This window comes from Camelus bactrianus, chromosome 31, assembly GCF_048773025.1.
Source record: "Camelus bactrianus isolate YW-2024 breed Bactrian camel chromosome 31, ASM4877302v1, whole genome shotgun sequence".
Classification (NCBI taxonomy): Eukaryota; Metazoa; Chordata; class Mammalia; order Artiodactyla; family Camelidae; genus Camelus; species Camelus bactrianus.
Genome location: NC_133569.1, coordinates 20880718 through 20893654, shown reverse-complemented (window position 1 = coordinate 20893654; position 12937 = coordinate 20880718). Strand labels below are relative to the sequence as shown.

At 55.7% G+C, this 12937-nt stretch overlaps 1 protein-coding gene across 2 annotated transcripts; it reads right to left on the bottom strand.

Annotated features, from left to right (window-relative positions):
- Positions 1–364: 364 nt before the first annotated feature.
- Positions 365–6137, bottom strand: EGR3 (early growth response 3). Of its 2 annotated transcripts, XM_045516664.2 has the most exons (3): positions 5446–5571; positions 5003–5055; positions 365–4168 (listed from the first exon to the last, which is right to left on the bottom strand). In XM_045516664.2, the coding sequence occupies exons 2-3, from the start codon at positions 5040–5042 to the stop codon at positions 3159–3161; spliced, it is 1050 nt and encodes a 349-aa protein (XP_045372620.1). In that variant the 5' UTR covers positions 5043–5055; positions 5446–5571; the 3' UTR covers positions 365–3158. The 2 variants fall into 2 exon arrangements, with proteins under 2 accessions (XP_045372620.1, XP_010953283.1); XM_010954981.3 differs by lacking the exon at positions 5003–5055 and having other exon boundaries at positions 5446–6137.
- Positions 6138–12937: the final 6800 nt, after the last annotated feature.

Here is a 12937-nt window from a genome sequence, read left to right as displayed (position 1 = left end):
AGGAGATCCCCTCCCTTCTACCCTCAAATACCCATTGGAAACATGAAAGAAGGGTTCTAGAAGGTTCTAGTTGTTAGCCCTGATTCCCATGAATTTATCTCATCTGTTCACCTAATGTCTCTGGCAGTTTGAAGCTCCCAGAAGGGTGGCGGAGAATCCTTAGAACTACAGTAGAATTCTCTCAGCACCACAGTAAACACTCAACACAGAATTTGAAACACCAGAACCCACACAAAATTCTGACCAACGTCTAATAACACCAGATTCTACATTTCCACACTGAGGGGTTTCAGAGCAAGAATCGCAAAACCAGGCATCAGAACCTATCAAACCAACCACCAGCCAAAAACAAAACAAGACAAAGAACAGGCCAAACCAAAACTTTATGCTATGAAAACAAGAAATAAAATAAGGAGATTTATAGGCCGGCTGATTGTCAGCAAACACAATATATTTACTGTATTAGCATTTGCTCACAGTGCAAATGGTACCACATTACACCATTTCAATATTTCGCTTTTTAAAAATGCTGTTTTCATTAACTATATTATATTGGCATAACAATGTGACAAAGGAGCAAATGAAATGTTGGTGAAGAATCTCACCTTTTCACAATATCAAGCATATTTTTTTAACCTTAGTATAAGGTACTATAAATCCAAGAAATAAAAACATCCACAAAATATATTACATCTGGTTTGTCTTTTTCTAAGTACTCAACTTTATACAAAAGTCTTTCAAAAAATATCATTCCCCATAGGTTTTCCTGTTTAAAACCTGATTTTTTTTTCTCTCAGTTCACATAAGTTAGAGTGCATTTTCTTTTGTTGTTGTTGTTTTTTTAAAACATGCAGACATATAAAAAAATCTGGATAGCACAACCTTTTGGCAACAAAGTTATTTTTCTCTTAGTTTAGCTTAAATGTCTGAGAACAGTTTTATTAAAACAAAGGAAAACTCAGAGTTATCATGCAGTGACATGCATATACCAGAAGGAGCAAGGAAAAAATATTAAAGGAAATCTGATTCCTCCTTCCAGCTTTGAAGTGACCAAAATTTTTGTTTTTTAATAATCATCACATTATAAAAAGTATTCAGCAAAATACTGTCTCTGCAAAGAAAGATTTTACCCTTCAGCTGAAAAAATATGGGCCCTCCTGGCAAACTTCATCCACTTTTCTCTCCTTCTACAAAAAGTCCAAGTACCTGGAAATCCACAATCACCCTGCTCTTTGATTTCTCTCCCCCTTTCACTAGACTCCTTTTAGTATTATTTATCCACCACCAAAAAAAAAAAACAAAAAACAAACAAAACAAAAAACCCAAAAAACAAACAAAAAAACAACCAAAAACAAAAACAAACAAACAAAAAAACGGTGTTTTTCTTTAAAAAAAAAAAAAGTGGGAAACGTATAAAGTGACTTTAAAGACAGACATTCTGTAAACTCCAGACCTTTGTTCCTTCTCTCTGGGCAGCTTACCGACCACAGGAGAAATAGCGCTAACAGGGAACAGTACATTCAGTCAAGACTGTGCTGGAAGCTGTGTCAGAGAGCAACCTTGCCTACTACTCACTTCAAAAGAGTCACCCCTGTGTGGAGGAGGGCCGGGGAGGAGGGGGCGCCTGAGAAAAGGTGAGGTAGGGCAAGGAGAAGGTGAGACTGGGGGTATGGAAGAGATATGCCTCATTCATCAACATGGATTAATGCAAACATCCCCATAGCTTGGAGGTAAATTTGGACAGAGATGGTTGTGTATGTGTGCATATGTATGTCTGATATATAATCACACACATATGCACATAGGAAGATATAATCTCATCAGTTCAATTTTTCATAAAAAATAAATCATTTAAAGCTGTATAAGCCTACAAATTCTCTTTATTCCAGTGCACTGCACTGGATAGCCAAGTACCTCAGAGATTTTATTTTGCTAGGAATATATATTGTGTGTATGTTATATATATGTATATACATACACACATACATACACGTACACACACATACCATATAGATAAATTTGAATTGTTAGTGATGACAAAGGGCAAAAAAAAAAAAAAAAAAAAAAAAAAGGCTGCTTTCCCATCAATGGTGGAAAGAGAAATGGGTATGTGAGTGAGAGAAGACAAAAAGAAGGTGAAATGGGGTGGCTGGTTGAGGCCTGCCTTTTTGGAAAAAGATTTTGAAAGAGATGGGAAAAGGCTTAGAGGGGAGAAGGGAGAAGAGGAGGGGGAAGGGCAGAGGGCAAACTCAGGAAGAGAGATTTTAAAAAGTGGGGCGGAGGAAATATATATTCTTTAAAGGCAGGTTCAGTGATGACTGCTCCTTCTCCCCGCAGATCAAACTGCCCTGAGGCCTTGAGAGGGAAGCGCTCGGAAGAGGAGGGATTCTGAGGGGCCAAACCCTAAGCGGCGGTAGCAGGACCGCGGCGGCGGCATCCGAGGCATTTCTGTGAGAAACATTATTTCCGAGCAGATGGAAGACCGTCTCGTCCCGCCACGTGCAGGCCCCCAGCGGCCTGGGGACCCGATGTGGGGAAGAGTTTGGGGTGGACACAGCCCAGTTCAGCTCAAGAGTCTCACACACACGCGCGCGCGCGCGCACATACACACACAGAGAGAAACACACACACGCACACAGACACTCACGCGAGCACGCACACTCGCGCGCATCCCCGCACGCAGGCGCGCGTGCGTGCGGCGGGCAGCAAGCTCTGCGCTTTGGTGCGCTCCTTACCCCCTCCCCCTCTCGGGTCTTCGAGGGGGAACCGAGGGAGACGTGGGGGGAACCGTGAGGTGCTTGGGTCCAGCGAGGCTTGGGCGGGCCCCGCCTTCAGTCCCCCGCAGGTCCTTGGTGCGGCCCAGCGGCCCCTGGATCAAGACGATCCGAACTGAACAAAGCGGGCTAGACGCCACCTTTCCGCCCCCACGCCTTGGCTAAGGGGGGGCAGCGAGGGGAAGACGCCTCCTGCCCTGGCCCCCGACCGTTGGCCGGTGTGAAAGGGTGTAAACGGGGGACAGCGAAGGGAAACAAGGGGCCTTACGTCCATGGAGAGGCCAGGGCGCGGCCCCTGCGCCTCCGTGGCTAGCTTTCCGGCTGCTTTCAGGCGAGCAGCTGGGAGACACTGAAGGGGAAAAGTGGGATCTCGGGGCCCCAGCCTCAGGCGCAGGTGGTGACCACAGGGGCCAGGGACACCGGGGCCGCTGAGGACGCAGAAGGCGCACCCCCCTTCTCCGCCTTCTTCTCCTTTTGCTTGAGGTGGATCTTGGCGTGGCGCTTGCGCTCGTCGCTGCGCGCAAACTTGCGCCCGCAGAACTCGCAGGCAAAGGGCTTCTCGCCCGTATGCGTGCGGATGTGAGTGGTAAGGTGGTCGCTGCGGCTGAAGCTCCGCATGCAGATCCGGCACTGGAAGGGCTTGTGGCCCGTGTGGATGCGCAGGTGCCGGGTCAGCTCGTCCGAGCGGCTGAAACGGCGGTCGCAGCCCTCCGCCGGGCACGCGTGGGGCCGCTCGTGGAGCGGGGTCTTGCTGGGTCGGTTGGGGTACTTGCGGGGCCGGATGGGCTTGAGCGTGAGCGGCGGCTGGGGCAGGCTGCCAAAGCCCGGGTGGATCTGCTTGTCTTTGAATGCCTTGATGGTCTCCAGGGGAGTAATAGGGGGCGGATTGACCCGGATGGGGTCCATTCCCTGGAAGGGCTTGTGCTCCGGAATGGAGCCCATGTCGTTGGGGTGGTGGTATAGATTGTAGTCAGGAATCATGGGGAAGAGATTGCTGTCCAAGGCCGGTTTGGCCGATTGGTAATCCTGGGGGGAATAGGCGAGGCCGGGGTTGCCCTGGGGGTCGTGGAAAGACACAGGCTCCGAGTAGAGATCACTGCAGTTAGAATAGGGGGGCAGCGTCGGATACATGGCCTCCACTTCGCCCTGCGGCGGCTGCACCATGCTGGCCGTGGAGGTCTGCGTGCTGAGTGCCCCTGAGGCCGGGGGCACCCCCAAGATGCCGGCGCTCATGAGGCTAATGATGTTGTCCTGGCACCAGTTGGAAGGGGAGTCGAAGGCGAACTTTCCCAAGTAGGTCACGGTCTTGTTGCCGGGGGCTGGCTGGAAGGAGCCCGAATAAGAGAGTTCCGGGTTGGGCTTCTCGTTGGTCAGACCGATGTCCATCACATTCTCTGCGGAGAGCGGGGGAGAGAGGGGAGGGGTGAGTGAAGCCGAGTCGGCTGCCGGGCCGGGGCTCCCAGGTCCTTGCCCAGGTGCGGAGGGTGCGGCCGGGTGGAGTGCGCAGCGCATGGGGTAAGAGGAAAGCTGCGCCCGGCGCAAAGCGGGCGGTGCCGCGCTCCCAGGCGCAACCTGGATACAGCAAAATACTACGGATCGGGGTGTGGAGTGGCTGCTGCACACACATCGCACACGCCGCGCACACACGTAACACACACAGAGACACAGGCGCGCGCGCGAGCAGCATTGTTGTTATTCCCGAGGTGGGGCGGGCAGGTAGCTGCAGCTACAGGTAGTTTCAGACCCGGAGCGCGCCAGGCTCTCGCTCTCTAGCGCACACAACTCGGCCTCTTCCCCCAGCCCTATCCGCGCCGGACGCCGCGCCTTTCCTGCCCCGACGAAGCCCCCCCACGCCCTTCCCAAGCGCACTGTGCCGGGGTTGCCGACCCGGAGCGCTCCGAAGCTTTGTCCTCGGCCCCCAGAGGGGTACTGCCCGCAAAGGGAGCTCTCCCACCTCCTCCCCCAGCCCCAGCTTCCTCCGGGCCTGCAAGAGCTTTCGGCTCTTGCAGAAGGGGGAAAGCCCAGCCTCAGCTTAGCGAGAGTGGAGGGCGGCAGAAAACCGGCCAGTATCTCCATGGCGGGAGTGGCCGCTCTTCCTAAGCTCCTCGGCCCTGGGAGCGCCCCCCATAGCAGCCTCCGCGCGGGTGGACCCCCACCTTCTCCCCTCCCCGCCGTCCCCACACCCCCACGGCTTTGCTGAACGCCCTGGAAAGGCAGCGTCGCAGTACCTCTCCCACCGCGGGGACTCCACGCCGCACATGGCTCCATCCCGGGTGGGAGGCTGAGGGAGTAAGGGGGGGGAGAGCGCGGGTGAAAGGGACGTTGGGCTCCTCCCGGGAAAGGGGCGACAGCACTACGCCTTTCGCGCAGCCCGGCGATCGCGCCCCCTAAGTGGAGAACCCCAGAGCCGCTGGCACCTACCTCCCTTCGGTCGGCGGCTGCCCCCACCCGGGAGAACCGAAGCCTCTACCGTGGCGTCGCCAACCGAGCCTTCCCGATCGGGGAGGGCGGGAGGAGTGGGTGGGAAAAGCAACTCGCCCCCCGGAAAATTCCCAGCGCGCCCCCCACCTCTCCATCCATCCATCCACCCATCCTTCGCTAGCTGTTCCCTCCTCCTCTTCCTCTCTCCCTTTCCTTCTTCGCAGCCTCGCCGCCTCCCCGCCGCCCTTACCTGTAGCCATCTGATTGTAATGGGCTACCGAGTCGCTGCTGCCAGAAAAGAGGTTGAGCGCGCTGGGGATCTCCTCGGGGTACAGATTGTCAGGCAGTTGGTTTAGCAAACTGCTCATGGTCACCGGCAGCTTCTCGGCGAGTTTGCCGGTCATAGCACTCCCGAGCTGCCGCCACCGCCACCGCCGCCACCGCCGCCGCTCGCTCCTAACGCAGCTTCCAGGCAAGCGGCATCCGAGAGGCGATCCGTGGTGCAGGGGAAAAGCATGCGAGAGGGAAAGTTCGGGGGGAGGGGGGAGGAAAGAGGGGAAGGGGTGGGCCTGGGGAGGGGATCTTCTCTTTTTGGGGGGGGTGGTAGAGAGGGCAAAGGCGGGCAATCCTCTTGGGTGCCTCTGCTGGTGCCGTTAAGAGGCTGGGTCGTGGTGGGGGGGCGTGTGCGGGGGGGTGGGGGCTGGGCTGGGGGGGGGATCTCGGCCCCAGGGGGTCGAACGCGGTCTCAGTATTGATCTTACAAACAGACGCGCGCCCGCGGCCCCCCCGCCCCCCGATCCGCCACCGCCACCGCCGCCACTGCCGCCGCCGCTGCCTCTGCCGCTGCTGCTGCCGCTGCTACCAACACCACCAGCCCCGCCGCTTCCTAGCAAGCTCACTGCTGCCCAAAAGCTCCCAGCCAGGGAACTCCACCAGCCTATTTATCTGAGCCCCGGGAAAGCTCCGTGACGTAGCTGCCCATATATGGACAGACAAAGCCCAGCCGAAGGGGCGCGACGTCACAATGGAAGCTCCTCACAATGGAACATTAGAAAGCAGGAAGCGGGCCGCAGCCAACGTGCGGCGCCCGCACCGCTCGCGGATCTTAAAAAAAGAGAAAGAAAGAGAAGAGAAGAAGGAAGGGAAATTGGAGAGGAGAGAGAAAAGAAGGATGTAACTGAACAAGAAGCGGAAAGCGCACAGCGCTGGGTTGAAAGAGCAACAGCCGCCTGTGTGTTTACTTGATGTCTGCGCTAGGAGAGCGCGCTCGCAGGACGAAGGGACGTGGGGTAGGCTTGTTTGCAAGTGGCCTCCGACACCCCTAGCAGGAGGAAAGAGAATTGAAAACACCTGGCAGGGTCCTTTTGCAGCCTGGGAACTTCTGGGAAACACGGAAGGTGTGCGCTCCCACCCTGCCCCCCCGTGTCTCTTCTCGCGCCCAGGACCCTGCTTGGGACTGGGAGGAATGGAGCGCACTCCCTCTGAGGAGGATTCCAGAAGGTCTGGGATCTCTGGTCCAGTATCCCGGGAACTTTTGTGCTTCCTCCCTCTGATTCGCCGCCCACACTCCTGCTGCTCCCTGGGCTCCTGACCCTGTGCTGACACCCAGCTGAGCGCAGTGTCGGGGAGATTCATAGCTGCAGAGCGACTGCGCGGGAGGCCAGAACCCCCGCACATTTAGGGTCGAGGATGTGAAGTTTTGGTAGTGAAGAAGGAATGAAGTTGAGGGGATAGGAAACACGTGCATCAAATCCTTGATAAATTCCCTAACGGTTCCAAATCACTCCCTTTGGTCACGGGATGGCAGGAGGGCCCAGCAGGCCCCGGCGTAGTCTCTGCCTATTGCTGCCTGCGAAGGGCCCGCCACTGAGTTGCAGCCGGAGCCTGCCGAGCCCACAGTCCCTGAGCCACCGCGGCGGCCTCCCCTAGTGTCTGCCCACCCCCTCGCCTTCCACAGGGCTGTCCCCAGTGCTGATTGCCGGTGCCCTGCAGTTAAGGGCCGCCCGTTTGCCGACCCCGAACGCTGTCACCTCCCGGAGCGGCAGCAGATCCCGGGGGCGGCTGTTAAGTTCCCCGAGGCCTGCTCCCAGAGCGGGCGCGGCCGGGCCGCGACAGATGGGGAGGAGAGGAGGGGAGCGTGGGGGAGCGACCCCGAATCACACCGGCTCGGCGTGGGAGGATTCCCTCCTCGGTGGCCGTGTGGGCGCGGTGAATCCCGCGTCCCTCGCTCGGGAGTTGGGGTTGGGGGAACATGCATTTCTCAGGGGGAGTGGGAGTGTTGACAAGGAGGAGGAGAGGATCCCCGGGCCTCACTCTGTGGGAGGGCCACGCGGGCCGGGGACGTGTGGGAGGAACTCCCGAGCTGCACATCGTCGTGGGGGTGGATGACAACCTCTCTCTCCTCCCCTCCACTTCACTCGGTGGAGAACTAAGGGTGGGAGGGCCCAGCCTCCCCCGGATCTCCTCTGGTTCTTAGGAAAGGAGGGATTCCCGCCGCCCGCGAGCCCCCACTCCCCCGCCCCTGCTGCCGCTCCCGCCAGGCTCCCCACACCTATACCGGGGAGGCTCTGCGCCCCCGGGCTCTCCTCCGCCCGCGCGGCGCGGGGAGGGAGCGCTCTGCAGCGGTCCCCGGCTCCGGCCGGAATCAGGGCATGCAGCGCCTCCCGCCCCCGGCTCCCTCCCAAGGGGGGGGGGGCGATTGGCCGGCCCGGGGGCGTGGGCGGCAGTGTGAGCCGGGCTGGGCGCGGGAGGGGCCCTGGCGGCTGCAGGGAGGGTCGCGGGGCGGCGGGCCAAGCCGGGAAGAGCCATACAAGGAGCGGATCCGGTGACGCGCCGGCCGCGCCCCTTCTCCTTCTCGATTTGGCTGCAGATTCCGGTCCCCGGATTTGCATATTTTGGCATCCAGTGGAAAAGGAAAGAAGAACGGAACCCGCAGCCTTTAAAGGAACCGCACAGGCTGTAGCGTCACCTAGGGAGGCGGTCTGGGGGGCGTGAAAAATTAGCCAGCGTCTCCGGCCTCTGGCCGTGGAGCCTGGCAGCAGCGGAGAGGCGGGGAGAGGCGGCCACCAGCGAGCTTCGGCCGCTCCAGTCCCAGTCCCGGTCCCTCTGCGGCGTTTCCTGCTGAGCGGGCAGCCGGAGGTGGCGAGGGTCCTGGCGGGTTTCTGCCCGGGAGGGGAGGCGCCGGGAGGTCCGCGGCCTTAGGCGAGCCGCAGGCCCGAATGGTGACTGCAGTGCCCATGTTTCCCCGCGCGAGGCGTATCTCAGCCTGTGCGGGTGGCGGGGAGGAAGCCAGAGCTCTTCTGGCCGCCTAGCTCAGCTCCAGAGGACCCTACCATGATGCACCCCCTCCCACCTGATGAACCTCTCACCAGGAGAGGAGAGCGAGGAGCTGGAAACCCCAGTCCTGTTAGGAAAGGCAGAGGCAATAGGAGCATTTGAGATCTTTGAAAGCTTCCAGGGCCCCCAACACCGTGTAAGAGTGTAGCCATTCCAGAGACAGCCCGCACTGTTACGCGAGCTAGACCTGTTGCATCCAAGGAGAGCAAGTAGCAGGGTTTGCAGGCCTGCTCCAAGCCTGCTTGCTTGTTGGTGAGATTGGATAGGAGTCTTTTGGGGGCAAGATGCCTGCCCTCTCCTTCCTACTAGTCCTTGACCTAGAAAAATTAGTATTCATTAAAACTTTAGTGTGATCTTAGGCAAATTTCTGAATTTCTTTCTTGGCCTCAGTTTCTTTGTCTGTCAGTTGGGATAATAATAATACCAATCCTTTAGGAAGAATTAAATTAAATAATCCTCACAGAGTACTTTTACTCGACCCCTAGCAAGCACTCAATAAATGGCAATTATTGATGTTAAAGTAAATTCTCGATTCCACCATGTGACAGAAAAGTCTTTTACCTTTGTGTGTCTTAGGATTGCATGTAGTTGATATAGGGAGTACAAAGGAGCAGGTGTGAAACTCCATCCCATATCAGTGTGATCACATCTAGGACGTCCTATTTGTGCGTCAGGTACCTCCTGGGCACTGTGTCATAATGGAGATGGTTACAGAATGGTCCTCACTCTTCAAGAACCTAGACAAGGACTGAGCCCTCAATAGCTGGTGGTGACATAGAACAGGATACAAAGAAGTCACTCAGTTGCTCTTTAACACTCTGAAGCATCCCTCTAGACTTTTATGGAGGGTGGCTCTGGCTCCAGGGTGGGCTGGGGGATTCAGGTGTCCTTCCTTCCCTCCTCTGCCTTAGAAGGAGCCATTCTGGGGAAGGCTTGCCTCAAAAAGCAGAGGTCCTCATTGCCTGGCTGCTGGTCAGTTTGAAGTCTGCACAGGTGTTGCCTATTAGCCTGAATGATGGTGGCAGATGGAGGCCAGGGTTCTGTGGCAGGAAGGGACAGTTTTGGGTATGAAGTGGGACTTGGGTATTTGGAGTGGCCACCTGTAGCCTAATAGCATTCTCCTCTCTGGCTGCCAAGTCTTGAATTCAGCACAGAAAAAAAGTTTTCCTCTTTCCCTCCCTCCTTCTTTCTCCTCTCCCTCCTGAACAGGGGCTGAGGGTGATTGTCTCAGTTTTATTGGTGCGCTCAGGTGAGATTGCCAAGGGCCTAATTACCTGAACTCCAAGCCCCAGACTTGTTGGGGAGCGAGTAGGCACTGGTTCGGGGCGTCCTCAGCCGGGAGATGGTGAAAGGCAGGCCCAGACCCTATGCAGCAGGGCCAAGGCCACCCAGCCCCTGCTTCTCTCTCCTACGGAATGCAGCTAGCCTCACCAGCTGCACTTATGGGACTGCTCCTGCTTGTGGGGGCAATGGGTGTATCTGTCTTGGTGAAAGGGAAGGGGAAGGAGGGGATGTGGGCCTACAAATCCACCGCAGAAAAAAGCCAGGTTGGCGCTCTGTGTGGCTCCTTAGTTCTGCAGTCACCTCTGCCCTCTGAACTTGAGCTCCCCTTTTGCTAAAAATAGCTAATCCTTTTCTGCTGTCTCACAAGAAAGAAACCCCCAGTTAATTCAAACTGGAGTGTTGGTGATTTAATGCATTGCCCATCTCAGAGGGTATTTGACTTTTAACAGAAAATGCTTAGAAGAGGGTAATATATAACCCAAAGGAATTAAGCCCAGGCTTAGAGTAACACCTGAAAAATGGCAGGAACTCATAAATGCTGCTGGGATGAGGTCTGATCATGGGATATCAAGCTCAGGACAAGGAGTGGGAGGTTTGGGGGTGCAGAGAGCATCTGGGGTTCCTCCAGCCATACCAGGCACCCATGGACAGGGCCCACCCTGCTGGGACTGCTCCTGAATGACAGTTCCCTGAAGGGTTTTCAGTTACTTTCCCTTCTGAGGTGCCGCACAGGACACTCACAAAAGACAGAAAGGTCAGCAGTGGGATCTCCCTGGCCAGCCCTCCGTGGTGGTCCAGAATTCATTGCCATTTGTTCAGTAATGACAGCCAGCTCTGGCCCTAGGTGGGGTTTGCCTAGAAGCTTGTGGAAGGGAACTTGACAGCCATGACGACTTTCAAGGGTCCCAGTTCAGAGCACTGTGTGCGGACTTCTGGAGGCTTCAGGCTCACTGAGCTTCTGTACCCACAGAACACTGGGCAACAGGGGTCCGGGGACATACTTCATTTACTTCGTTCTTTACAATAATCCTGAGGAAGCTTTTAGGGCTGCCCCCCAACATTTTCTGTTCCCATTTTGGCTGTCAGGGGAAAGAGGAGATGGCAGGTATGGGTAAGAGGAAGGGTAGGTATAAATCCTGCGGAGAAGGCAACGAGTAGAAGCAAGGGTAGCTGGATTCTGCCTCCCTGCTCCCCCGGGACCCAGCGTGGGGGGAGGGGAGGAGGCCCCACCCAGCGGAGAGCGCGGGGGTTGGGGGAGGTACAGCGCGCAGAGGTCAGGGAGGAGCAGTGTTTCCGGGCTCCCAGTAGGTGGGCCAGCATCTGTGTCACTCTGAGCTCAGGTACCACTGCCCTCGGTTGGCTCAGAGATCACAGGCTTCTCACTAAGCCAATCACACATTCCATTTTAAACACCTGCTTATGCCTACATTCAAATGAACTCATTCTAATCATGTTGAATCCGGGTGTTTTTGACTACTCTTCAAGCAATTCCAGGGAGAATCTGGTGACCAAAGGGAAAAAGTCCTGTTACAAAGATATTTGCTGGGGAGGGCGCGGGCAAAGTGGTCCTGAGGACCCCTCTTCAGACATAGGTCCAAGGCAGTGAGTAACCGCCATGGGGGTCCAGAGGATGAGGGGGCTGGGGCAGGGAGAGAAGGCAGGTCTTAGATAAGAAGGTGAGACTTGGAACAAGTTTGCTGCACGGGTAAATGGAAAGTATGCACCCTGGCCTGTGAATCAGGACTCCTGGGTTCTGCCATTAATCGTCTCTGTGACTCTGGGCCTGGCTCTCTGGGCCTGGGCTTCTGGTAGGGGCCAGACTGGAGAACCTACCTGTAAATTCCTCCCAGCTCTGTTGACCCATGAGTTTCGGATTCTATTGTGGAAAGGGTTGGTAGGAGATGTGTTAGTGTTCTCCATCAAGTTTGGGCTTCTGAGACCCTCGGGGAGGAGGAGAGATGGGTCAGAGGAGGGGGGCTTGTTATGGGAACTTCGCTGTCTTAGCTCAGGGGTGCATGGAGGGTAAGTGGAGTCATGTGCTCAGAGGGCCTGTCATTGCCCCTGGGGGCCACTGTGGGACAGCCCCCTTCTCAGCTGGGAGGGACTGTGTCTCTACAGATAAGAGACTCTTGGGGGATGAGGCTTTTTGAAAAGAGGAACTTGGTCATTTGAAATGAACCAGAAAAGGTGTGAGTGTCGGGGGGGCAGTGGGGGAGGCAAGCAGAGGGAGGAAAGAGGGACAGAAAGAAAAGGAGGGAGAGAGAGGAGAGAGCGATTCCCTCTGACCTGCTCCCACACAACCAGCCTCCTGCTGGCTGCAGGCTTCACCCATGGGACAGGTGCAGGATCCAAGGGGCTGGCAGATTCCTCTCCTCTCCGCCTTGGAAGGAAAACTTTTGGGGAACCAGAGAGAGCTGTGTTCTCTAGATCCTTGTGTCTCTTACCAGCTCAGTCTCAGGACCCTCCTCAGCCTACAACAATGGGGCCCTTTGCCTCATCCGTCAAGGCGAGGAGTTGGGGACAAACTTTTCTGGCTTCTTCCTTACTATTCTGTGCAGTCAAAAACCTGGGATGTGGGGGGAAGCAGTTCATGACTCTTTTGGGCCCAGATTCGAAGTCCTCGGTTGTATTAGCATCCTCTTTCACCAGATGGCCTAGGCAGGGCTTCCTGACTTTTGTTATACTGTAGCTCTCCTAGAAAATGAAACTCTTTTTACAACCACTGGAGTAAAGGCCCATCCTGTCTCTCTGAGGGCTGAACAATACTGGCCAGCTGGGACCCACTGGAAGTCTGCCCATCAGCCTGAATGATGGCATGAGCTTTTCTGCTAGGGCTCAGGACAGATGGGCAAAGAAGGGGCATGATATATTTCTCTCTCTTTGCAGAATTATTTGGGCCATCCAGAATTACTTAATCCCAGATCACCAATAAAGTCACTGGATAACAAGAGATGGTGTCCGAGCTCGCTGGGGCAGAGACTGAGCCTTATTCTTCTGTCTCCCCAGCACATCCCCTGCCTGTCCGCAGCAGGTGCTCCATAAGCCACTGTTGACCCAGTTCAAGTGTCCACATGGGTGATTCTGAAACGTGGCCAATTTGAGGAACACAGGGCCCACTTCAT